The following is a 12356-nucleotide window of genomic DNA, read 5'->3' on the forward strand; positions in this document are numbered from 1 at the left end:
TTTTCTGGGATCCATAACAAATTTGTTATTCACAAAACGATTAAACAATTACACAGGTTTTCTTTTTAGCAAACCATCCAAAAATTATTCCTTTTTTTAGGAAGCTGTTTTCAAAGTGAAGAAGCAATGTTTTGTGTTATCGCCAAGCCTTTAAAAATATTAGCCCCATTTTCTAAGCTGTTTCATGTTTGAATACCCTCAAGAGAGTATTTTTCCCAGCATCAGTACTGTCTAGCACCATAAAATATACAGAGTAGCCAGGGAATGCAAGGAAATATTTGGAAATGTAGGGCCAGGAACAGCAGGACTGGCAGCAACACAATCTGCAGACAGGAGATGTGTGGCTTGAATGGCTGTGCAGTGGCAGGAGACACATGGTAGAGAATTAGGACAGGCTAGGCTCGGAGATGTGTGGCAGTTTAACAGTAGTACTTAAGTATAGATGACTTGATGTATAGGAAGCCAATGCCCAGCTGAGAGTAGGCCATTAGTACTAGAGGCATCAAAACGGAGTAGAAAACAGACAATGGACAGTAAGGCAGGCAAATGATATAGCTGTTTTAATTGTTGGCATCACCTATAGGTGAGTGAAATTTCGCACTGATCCCTGCCTGATTCAATTTTGCCAATTGGTAGGTTTTCCATTCTTGTGGTGGTTAACCTGGTCCACTGGGATGTGAAAAAGTTATCTGCCATACTGATTACCCACTCTACCCACTCTTACTTTACACGGGAGGCTGAAAAGGTCAATACAAACATAAAAAACTGGGCTAGTTCTTGTCATTGACCCAATATGCTGACCCAGAAGTCCAAGGGACGCTGCTGAAAAAGGACACAGTTTAGGTAAGACTGAACCCTCAGAGCAGGTAACACAACTTATTCTGGAAATACGCCAATTTGGAATTCCTTTCTGAAGCATGAAAAAAATTCCCTAACGTGGCTATTCAATAGTCACCACTTTACTTGATGTTAAAGGGAACCTGTCATCAGCTTTGAGGCCTAGAAGCTGCGGCAACCACCACCGGGCTCTTATATGCAGCATTCTAACATGCCCAGGCCGCTATGTATTACGTAAAAATCACTTTATAATAGTCACCTAAACGGTCGCTGTGGTGGAGTTGGGTCAGATGGACGTCTTCGTTCTCCGGTGCCTCCTCTTTCGGACATCTTTGTCGTCCTTTTTCTGAAGCCTGGGTGCATGATGCATCTTACGTCATGCACACCGGCCGGCATTGAGGTCCTAAGCAGGGCAGATCAAAGTATTGTACATTGTGTGCAGAATTATTAGGCAAATGAGTATTTTGATCCCATGATACTTTTTATACATGTTGTCCTACTGCAAGCTGTATAGGCTTGAGAGTCAACTACCAATTAAGTAAATCAGGTGATGTGCATCTCTGTAATGAGGAGGAGTGTGGTGTAATGACATCAACACGCTATATAAGGTGTGCTTAATTATTAGGCAACTTCCTTTCCTTTGGCAAAATGGGTCAGAAGAGAGATTTGACGGGCTCTGAAAAGTCCAAAATTTTGAGATGTGTTGCAGAGGGATGCAGTAGTCTTCAAATTTCCAAACTTTTGAAGCGTAATCACCGAACAATCAAGCGTTTCATGGCAAATAGCCAACAGGGTCACAAGAAGCATGTTGGGCAAAAAAGGTGCAAAATAACTGCCTATGAATTGAGGAAAAATCAAGCGTGAAGCTGCCAAGATGCCATTTGCCACCAGTTTGGCTATATTTCAGAGCTGCAACGTTACTGGAGTATTAAAAAGCACAAAGTGTGCCATACGCAGAGACATGGCCAAGGTAAGGAAGGCTGAAAAACGACCACCTTTGAACAAGAAACATAAGATAAAACATCAAGACTGGGCCAAGAAATATCTTAAATGCAAAGGAAGGCGAACAATCGAGTGTATATGCAAACAAATTGTTTATTAGAAAAAAGACACACGCAAAACAGCAATTGAATATAGATTAAAAACAACTACCACTGAATCAAGGGGGGCATACAGTGTGACAGAAGATAACACAATACATGTTAAGTGCCAGTGGTCGTGGAAAAAGTGAACAATATTATATTAGGAAAGCCAAAGTTAGTATAGTATGGCAGTAAGACCCAATGTTCACAATCCCAAATAGCCGTGGGAGAGGTAGAATGTTTAAAAAGGGATGATTTAATGGTATAATCAGCACATTTGGGTAACAAATGGCCAATACCCAATATTCACAATCCCAAGTAGCCGTGGGAGAGGTGGAATGTTAAAAAAGGAGTTGTTTGGATGGCACAATCAGCACAATTGGATAACCAATAGCCGTGGGAGAGGAAAGGGTTCAGGTTATGATGTCACACTATAATCGTGGGAGAGGTGAAAATATATAATTGAATGGAGAGTAACCAACACACCGGGGTGGGTAGACACTGCCAGCACTCTAGTATAAATGTCTCAATTACAGAGTACAGAAGAATTGGTAGTGCCGTGGAGGGTCCAGCCACGACCGGGGTGTATGGAATTACATGTAAAAAACATCATATCCATAGGCTTTAAGGTACCAAAAAATACTTATAGTTAATGGCCCCAGATGTATATGTCGCGGGCGGAGGGGCCGCGCTCGCTACGCTCGGGTTCGCGGCTGCTGCTGCTCGGTGGCTCGAGCGGTGGGCCGGACCCGGGGACTCGAGCAGCGCTCCTCGCCCCACGAGTGAAAAGGGTGTGGTTTGTTTTGGGAGATAGTTTGTGACGCCACCCACGGGTCGTGGTGATGATGGGCACCACCGCTGCTGGTGACGGGGATCCCGGGAGCGATGGCAGGGAGCAGCTAGGATGTTGGTTCCCCCTCCGTGGGTAGGGGTTGGTGATCCCGGGGCCCGGTGGTGGCTGGATTGGAGGGCTGCTGGGCGCAGTGCTGCAGTGCGGTGCCTGATGGCACTGTTGTACTCACAAGTAAACCACACAGAGTCACTGGTAAACTAGAAACTGCCGGAGTCCACAGCCTTCGGTGCGGAGCGCGTTTGGGGTCCCACACGCAGTACAGCAGGATCCTGTTCTTGTTTTGCAGCCAGAGGCTTTTTTATCCTTCTTCAGTTGGGAACGGGGAGCCCACTCCCCCTGCAGTGATCCGGGTCGCCCCTTTATGCCGGCGGGCCACTACCCCCTGCCCCGGCCACCTCGGGCCCCTTCCTCACACTTCCCTTCCTTATAGCAGCCAGGAGCTATCCTCTCCTGGTCTGCTCTCTTCACACTCCAAACTCCATCTGCCCAGCCCCTCCCCTCCTGCTCAGTTTAGCTCTCACACTGGGGGGGGGGATGTGTCTGTCCTGCTGCACTGGTGTGGGATCAGGTTACCAAGGAGGAGAATGGCCTGCACTTTGCTGGATGTCTGCAGGCTCTGTGACACCCTGGTTTTGCCAGGGCATCACATATAGTCTACATGCCAAGAAAACCTTGAAAGGCATAGTATCAAGGGACATAAAGTGCAAATGCATGAAGATAAATAATCCCAATAACATAAGAAGTATAGTAAAACAATACCCACAGATAAAAACAGCCGCTGGCAACAAGTAAGGAGTAACAATCACATAATGCACATACCCAAAGAGAAGAGGGATCAACACCAACGCGCGTTTCGCGGAGGTATTATTGCTTCTTCAAGGAGGAAAAAAAATCCTCTAAAATACAACTTGCCTAATAATTCTGCACACAGTGTAGTGTGCCTGCGCGGGACCGGCGAGTGTGCACGACGTAGAACGCGTCATGCGCACAGGCTTCAGAAGGAGGACGAAGATGGCTGAAAGAGGAGGCGCCAGCACCGGAGAACAAAGACACCTATATGGCCCAACTCCACTGCAGCGACCGTTTTAGGTAAGTATTAAAAAGTGCTTTTTTACATTCTACACAGCGGCCTGGGCTCTTATATACAGCATGTTAGAATGCTGTATATAAGAGCCCACTGGTGGTGGCCACAGCTTATAGGCCCCATATCTGCTGACAGGTTCCCATTAACAGTATGCCAGCATACATACAAAATGCCGAGTAGGTTCATGCCTGTAAATGAACATGCAGTAACAACATGCAAAATGGAATGTGGGTTGTATAGTTGCTAAACTGGATAATTAACATAAATATGCAAAAACTAACAAAATGACCTTTTATTTAAAAGAGTAAATAAAAACCCCCACAGCCATGAGCATTTACAAAATGGACAAGACAAAAAGGGCACATTCATATTCCCAAAGGAAGCACCTGCAGTAGGCCAATGATATCCATTCATCTCTAATTGAAATTTGTGTTTCAATACATTTAAAAATATATATACATTTTTAATTAATTTATTGGGAAAACAATTACCTACTCCATTAAGCTACGTTCACCCAATCTGTTTTTGCTGCGGTTTTTTTACGCATTTTCATTAGTTTTATTCAAATAAATGCAAATAAAAACCTGCTTTTTACAGTACTCGCAAAACCTATGAGAGTTCAGAAATCTCATGCACACACACGTACTTTTTTCCTGACTGAAATTGAAAACTGCTGCATTTTTTTTAAAGAAGAATTTCAGTTCTTTCAGTGTTTTTGCAGCTTTTTTTTCACCATTGAAAGCAGAGTACAAAAACGCAGCTGTTTTTTTTTTTTTTTTTTTTTTTTTATTACTGCGTTTTTACTGCTTTAGTGGTGAATGAAACTAACTTTATTTAAACCCAGACAAAAAAAAACAACTTTTACTGCCAAGAAATCAGGTTTTGCTGGAGAAAAAAAAACGCAGGAAAAGCGCACTGTGTGAACATACCCTTAGACTTTCTATCTGCACCTTTCTACAGATTTGATGCTGAAATTAAGGTGGGTATGCCCCTGGGGCCAGACATCGCAGCATCAGTGTTCTTGAGTGGCACTCGGTCTCACAGCGCAACACCCTTCACCATCAGAAGCTCTGGTGAAAACCAGGTGTGGTTCCATAGTCCTTTTAGGGCAAGCACGCACTTTGCTTTTTACCTGCTTTTTTGCTGCTTTTTCAATTGCAGGGTTTAATGCCAAAATGGATGTGCTCTGCTTTTCAAGCAAAGTCTATGGGAATTTGGTTTTCTTGAACGCACTTTGCAGTTCAAAAAGGTGGCTTTTTGTGGCAGAAATTTGGGCAAAAACTCAGCTTTGCAGTTCAAAACTCAAATGGCAAAAACAACTGACATGTCAATTGTTTTTGTCATTTGGGTTTTGCACTGCAAAGCTGAGTTTTTGACCAAAGTTCTGCCACAAAAAGGCTGCAGTTTGAACTGCATAGTGCGGACAAGAAACCCAAATTCCCATAGACTTTGCTTGAAAAGCAGAGCACATCCATTTTGGCATTAAACCCTGCAGTTGAAAAAGCAGCAAATAAGCAGGTAAGGCTGGAAACACAACTATGCGAGTAAAATCTGTCCGAGTTAGCTGAAAAAAACTTGGCTGATTTTACTTCACATTAGGTCAGAGTGCAATGCAACTGCACTGCAATCCTGAGATTTTTCTCATGATTGCAGTGCGTGTGCAATGCGTGTGTGATCCTTGTTTTTCTCAGCAGCTGTCATCTGCCATTCAGCTCTGCTACATGGCCGCTGACAGCAGTAACAGACAGCCATGTAGCAGAGCTGAATGGCAGATGACAGCAGACACAGACAGAGCCGAATGAACTCGGGTGAACTTCACCCAACTTCATTGTCATGCCGCGGCTCTGTCTGTGTTGCGTCCTGATTAGCGGTCACACTGGTGACCGCTAATCCCTGAGTGACTGAACTGAGCAGCGCGATTAGCGCTGCCGTCACTCAGGTTACCCGCGGCCAGCTGGATCTTCCCCCCCGTGACCGCAACTCACCTGTGACTTCATCGCTGTCACTCGGGCGACTTGCTGTCACTGTTGGAGGATCCAGCGGTGGCCGCGAGTAACCTGACTGACATCATCAGCTGATCGCGATACTCACCTCAGTTGCTGCGTGGAGGTGACAGGAGCGGCGGTGTCTTCTGCAGCTCCTGTCACCTTCATGTAGCAGAGCTGAGAGCGTCGAGGGACCTCCATGGACCTCCATGGATTACGCCGGACATGGATTTTTTTTTGCGTACTTAATAAAGTGGTGAACGAGGGTCTTTGTTATTGTTTATTATTTCAAATAAAGGATTTTTTTAACTGTTTGTGTGTTTATTAACTTTAATTTACAGGTTAATCATTGGGGGTGTCTCATAGACGCCTGCAATGATTAATCTAGGATTTAGTGGCAGCTATGGGCTGCCATTAACTTCTTATTACCCTGATTGCCAACGCACCAGGGCAAATCGGGAAGAGTCGGGTACAGTCCCAGAACTGTCGCATATAATGTATGCGGCAATTCTGGGCGGTTGCTGGCTGACATTTTTAGGCTGGGGGGGCTCCCCATAACGTGGAGCTCCCCATCCTGAGAATACCAGCCTTCAGCCGTATGGCTTTATCTGACTGGTATTAAAATTGGGGGGACCGCACGCCGTTTTTTTTATTTATTTATTTATTTGACTGCTCAGCATAGACACGCCCACTGGCTGTTGTGATTGGTTGCAGTGAGACAGCTGTCACTCAGCGTGGGGGGCGTGTCTGACTGCAACCAATCATAGGTGCCGGTGGGCGGGAAAAGCAGGGAATACAAGATTGAATAATGAGCGGCCGGCTTTTTCAAAAGAGGAGAAGCCGCCGGAGCAGTGTGAACGCCGTGCAGCGCCGCGCTGGTGAAAGTGGATAGGTGAGTATGAGAGAGGGGGGGGAGAGGGATAGACCGACATGGACCGAGAGAGAGGGACAGAGATAGTGACCGACCGACAGACCGACCGACAGAGAGAGAATAGAGAGCGAGAGGGAGAGACCGAATGACAGAGAATATTGATTGACAGACATTGTGAGACATCACTCGTTTCCAGTGTTTTAGGAAACATGCGAGAAATGTATTTAGAAAATCGGATGTTACTAGGATGGTGTGAGTGCCGTCCCGTGACATCCGATTATTTACACGCTCCCATAGACTTGCATTGGAGGGACTCGCAGTAGAAACTCGCAAAAAAAGCAGCATGCTGCGATTTTTTTCTCAGTCCGATTTGGACTGCGAAAAAAATCGCAAATGCGAGCTGAATCATTCACTAACATGTGTCCGATTCCAATGCGAGATTTTCTCGCATTGCTCTACTGCGAGAAACTCGCAAGTGAGAAGCAGCCCTAGAAAGCAAAGTGTGTGCTTGCCCTTAAGTTTTCTGCGTGCTGTGGCCCACTGGGTTCGCTAATCCCATGCTCACCTTGACAAGCATAACAGTTTTACGTGTCTTGCACCACATTTCTGCGTTTTAGACAAATGTTTCAACATGCAAAGTATGCAGGAAAAGGCTTAGCCAAAATTATGATTATGTTCATTAAAATGTTGTCACAACTTGTCATAAGTTAGTGGACTAAAGTAAGCTAACAAATGGTGTAAAGTTAAAGTAAACTAAAAATTAGTCAAATGTAGCAAACAGCATGAGATACTCTGATAAATTTGGCCAGTTTTAAAACTGTCTAGTCTAAGCATTAGACAGCTTTAAAACTACCAAAACCATGGACAGCATGAATCAGCATGGCTGCTCTCTTGCAGGTATGATGTAGTCTGTACTGAGAGACCTGACTTCACTGCTGATGCCTCTGTCCAGCTTCTCCCCACCAAGTTCCATTTGATTGACAGGTCTCTCCCATTTGTGTACATAGCCAGGGGTCCATTGACCAACTGAAGCAGGGATCAGCTATAGTGATAATCTGAAAGTAAATAGTATTTTATCCAGGTATTTCTGTGTTTCTGGAGCAGTGGCTACAGGGACAAAATGAAGTTACAGTAAATAGCAGGCTGACAATAGCAGGCTTGGTGTGGTTACAGCAAACTCACTGTGTAGGGAGTGGGGACTATAACGGCCCCTGTACTGCTCCAAAGAGTGGAAGTGAGTGGCACATAGTAAACACATAGTACAATGTAGTGTAAGTATATATTTGCAGTAAGGCTAGGTTGACCTTGCAGCCTGTAAAAAGATGCAGTTTCTTTGGGGAAAATTATTGATCAACATGTGTACCAGCAATGGAGTGGAGCGATTTCACCAAATTTATTATGCCACAAGATGCATTTTAGTTTATGGAGCTGTCAGAAAACTCTTCCTCATAGCCTGCGGTAGCTATATAAAAAAAAAGCTCTACCCAGATCCAGTACTAGCTCTTTGTCATTGTCCCAGTCTCTGTTGTGTCACACAGACATCGATGCAGCCAATCAGCTGCTGAGCTGAGCTCATTGATTGGCTGCAGCGCTGCAGACAAGCAACAGAAACTGGGGTGGTGGTAGAGAGCTGGCGCTGGTCCAAGGGAGGGTAATACTTGGTATGTTTGTTTTCATAGCTACCGCAGCTGATGGCAGAAGATTTTCTGGAAGGGGATAACCCCTGTAATGTTAGCTGTTTGAAAATACTACATCAATAAGCAATATTATTATATCGTGCCCAATACATTTTAGAGTTTGAACCTCTCACCCCATAATCCCCACACTTTATATGAATGACAAATGATGCAATTGTAAAAGCTTATTCCCCCACACAAGGCTCAGGCCCTACCTTTTTTCTGTGTGCTTCATATCTATGTCTGTCCCATTTATCCTGCAGGTAGAGATTTGCTGAGGGTAAAATCGGCTGATATGCTCTGTACATGGTGGACACACAAGAGAACACTGCATCGGTTATGAAGAATACACATTAAGCTCTTTGCTCACGTGACAAAAGCTAGGATTATCTGTCACAGAACAAAGATATTACGGCATGAAGGAAATCAGATACTTATTAGCAGTGTATTTGATATCTTGCAAATGGTCAAGTGTACTTTATACAACCTAGCTGCTAATGTTACCTCCTGCTAAATAGTTAATAGCTACTGAGCACTGGATAGCTACTATGCAACAAACAGAGGTTACAGTTCTCACTATTGCAAGCAAGGCACAAAGGCGTGATTCATCAAAACTATGGATTGGCATAGATCAGGGGTCTCAAACTCAGCTGGGTGTATGGGCCGCACACAGAAAAAAAATAATTTGAGGGGCCGCATTCTTTTCAGGACAAAGTGACATTGGTAGTGGTACCATATATATATATATATATATATATATATATATATATATATATATATATATATAACGCACACATTTTTTTTGTAAGTAATACAGTTTTATTTACAATCAGCACTGCATAGTAATTTTGGCCAACATCTTGTAGTAATGTGCCCCATCCTGTTCCCCATTCTGTAAAAATGTGCGCATCCTTGCCCCCTTGTAGCAATGTGCCCCATGCAGGTCCCCTTCTTATAATAATGTGCCCCCATGCAGGTCCCCTTCTTGTGGTAATGTGCCGCATATGCAGGTCCCCTTCCTATAGTAATGTGCTTCATGCAGGTCCCTTTCTTGTATTAATGTGCCCCATGCATGTCTTCTTGTAGTAATCACACACACACACACACACACACCCACCCTGTGCAGCCTCAGCTAACAGACACACACACACACCCTGTGCAGCCTCAGCTGACACACACACACCCTGTGCAGCCTCAGCTGACACACACACACAAACCCTGTGCAGCCTCAGCTGACACACACACACACACAAACCCTGTGCAGCCTCAGCTGACACACACACACACACACACCCTGTGCAGCCTCAGCTGACACACACACACACACCCTGTGCAGCCTCAGCTGACACACACACACAAACTCTGTGCAGCCTCAGCTGACACACACACACACACACAAACCCTGTGCAGCCTCAGCTGACACACACACACACACACACCCTGTGCAGCCTCAGCTGACACACACACACACCCTGTGCAGCCTCAGCTGACACACACACACACACCCTGTGCAGCCTCAGCTGACACACACACACACACCCTGTGCAGCCTCAGCTGACACACACACACACACCCTGTGCAGCCTCAGCTGACACACACACACACACCCTGTGCAGCCTCAGCTGACACACACACACACACCCTGTGCAGCCTCAGCTGACACACACACACACACCCTGTGCAGCCTCAGCTGACACACACACACACACCCTGTGCAGCCTCAGCTGACACACACACACACACCCTGTGCAGCCTCAGCTGACACACACACACACACCCTGTGCAGCCTCAGCTGACACACACACACACACCCTGTGCAGCCTCAGCTGACACACACACACACACCCTGTGCAGCCTCAGCTGACACACACACACACACCCTGTGCAGCCTCAGCTGACACACACACACACACCCTGTGCAGCCTCAGCTGACACACACACACACACCCTGTGCAGCCTCAGCTGACACACACACACACACCCTGTGCAGCCTCAGCTGACACACACACACACACCCTGTGCAGCCTCAGCTAACACACACACACACACACACCCTGTGCAGCCTCAGCTAACACACACACACACACACACACCCTGTGCAGCCTCAGCTAACACACACACACACACCCTGTGCAGCCTCAGCTAACACACACACACACACCCTGTGCAGCCTCAGCTAACACACACACACACACCCTGTGCAGCCTCAGCTAACACACACACACACACCCTGTGCAGCCTCAGCTAACACACACACACACCCTGTGCAGCCTCAGCTAACACACACACACACCCTGTGCAGCCTCAGCTAACACACACACACACCCTGTGCAGCCTCAGCTAACACACACACACACCCTGTGCAGCCTCAGCTAACACACACACACACCCTGTGCAGCCTCAGCTAACACACACACACACCCTGTGCAGCCTCAGCTAACACACACACACACCCTGTGCAGCCTCAGCTAACACACACACACACCCTGTGCAGCCTCAGCTAACACACACACACACACCCTGTGCAGCCTCAGCTAACACACACACACACACCCTGTGCAGCCTCAGCTAACACACACACACACACCCTGTGCAGCCTCAGCTGACACACACACACACACCCTGTGCAGCCTCAGCTGACACACACACACACACACACACCCTGTGCAGCCTCAGCTGACACACACACACACACCCTGTGCAGCCTCAGCTGACACACACACACCCTGTGCAGCCTCAGCTAACACACACACACACCCTGTGCAGCCTCAGCTGACACACACACACACACACCCTGTGCAGCCTCAGCTGACACACACACACACACCCTGTGCAGCCTCAGCTGACACACACACACACACACCCTGTGTAGCCTCAGCTAACACACACACACCCCCTGTGCAGCCTCAGCTAACACACACACACCCCCTGTGCAGCCTCAGCTAACACACACACACCCCCTGTGCAGCCTCAGCTAACACACACACACCCCCTGTGCAGCCTCAGCTAACACACACACACACCCTGTGCAGCCTCAGCTAACACACACACACACACCCTGTGCAGCCTCAGCTAACACACACACACACACCCTGTGCAGCCTCAGCTGACACACACACACACACACCCTGTGCAGCCTCAGCTGACACACACACACACACCCTGTGCAGCCTCAGCTGACACACACACACACACCCTGTGCAGCCTCAGCTGACACACACACACACACCCTGTGCAGCCTCAGCTGACACACACACACACACCCTGTGCAGCCTCAGCTAACACACACACACACCCTGTGCAGCCTCAGCTAACACACACACACACCCTGTGCAGCCTCAGCTAACACACACACACACCCTGTGCAGCCTCAGCTAACACACACACACACACCCTGTGCAGCCTCAGCTAACACACACACACACCCTGTGCAGCCTCAGCTAACACACACACACACCCTGTGCAGCCTCAGCTAACACACACACACACACCCTGTGCAGCCTCAGCTAACACACACACACACACCCTGTGCAGCCTCAGCTAACACACACACACACACCCTGTGCAGCCTCAGCTGACACACACACACACACCCTGTGCAGCCTCAGCTGACACACACACACACCCTGTGCAGCCTCAGCTGACACACACACACACCCTGTGCAGCCTCAGCTGACACACACACACACACCCTGTGCAGCCTCAGCTGACACACACACACACACACACACACACCCTGTGCAGCCTCAGCTAACACACACACACACACCCTGTGCAGCCTCAGCTAACACACACACACACACCCTGTGCAGCCTCAGCTAACACACACACACACACCCTGTGCAGCCTCAGCTAACACACACACACACACCCTGTGCAGCCTCAGCTAACACACACACACACCCTGTGCAGCCTCAGCTAACACACACACACACCCTGTGCAGCCTCAGCTAACACACACACACACC

At 47.3% G+C, this 12356-nt stretch overlaps 1 protein-coding gene across 1 annotated transcript in view; it reads right to left on the reverse strand.

Annotated features, from left to right (window-relative positions):
- Positions 1-8838, reverse strand: part of LOC142303850 (uncharacterized) — a 45316-nt gene extending 36478 nt beyond the window's left edge. Inside the window, exon 1 of the mRNA XM_075345649.1 lies at positions 8604-8838. Within this exon, the coding sequence (XP_075201764.1) occupies positions 8604-8696 (93 nt within the window). The 5' untranslated portion in view covers positions 8697-8838. The remainder of the gene's footprint in view (positions 1-8603) is intronic.
- Between the last annotated feature and the right edge of the window lie 3518 nt (positions 8839-12356).

Source organism: Anomaloglossus baeobatrachus, chromosome 4 (assembly GCF_048569485.1).
Source record: "Anomaloglossus baeobatrachus isolate aAnoBae1 chromosome 4, aAnoBae1.hap1, whole genome shotgun sequence".
Classification (NCBI taxonomy): Eukaryota; Metazoa; Chordata; class Amphibia; order Anura; family Aromobatidae; genus Anomaloglossus; species Anomaloglossus baeobatrachus.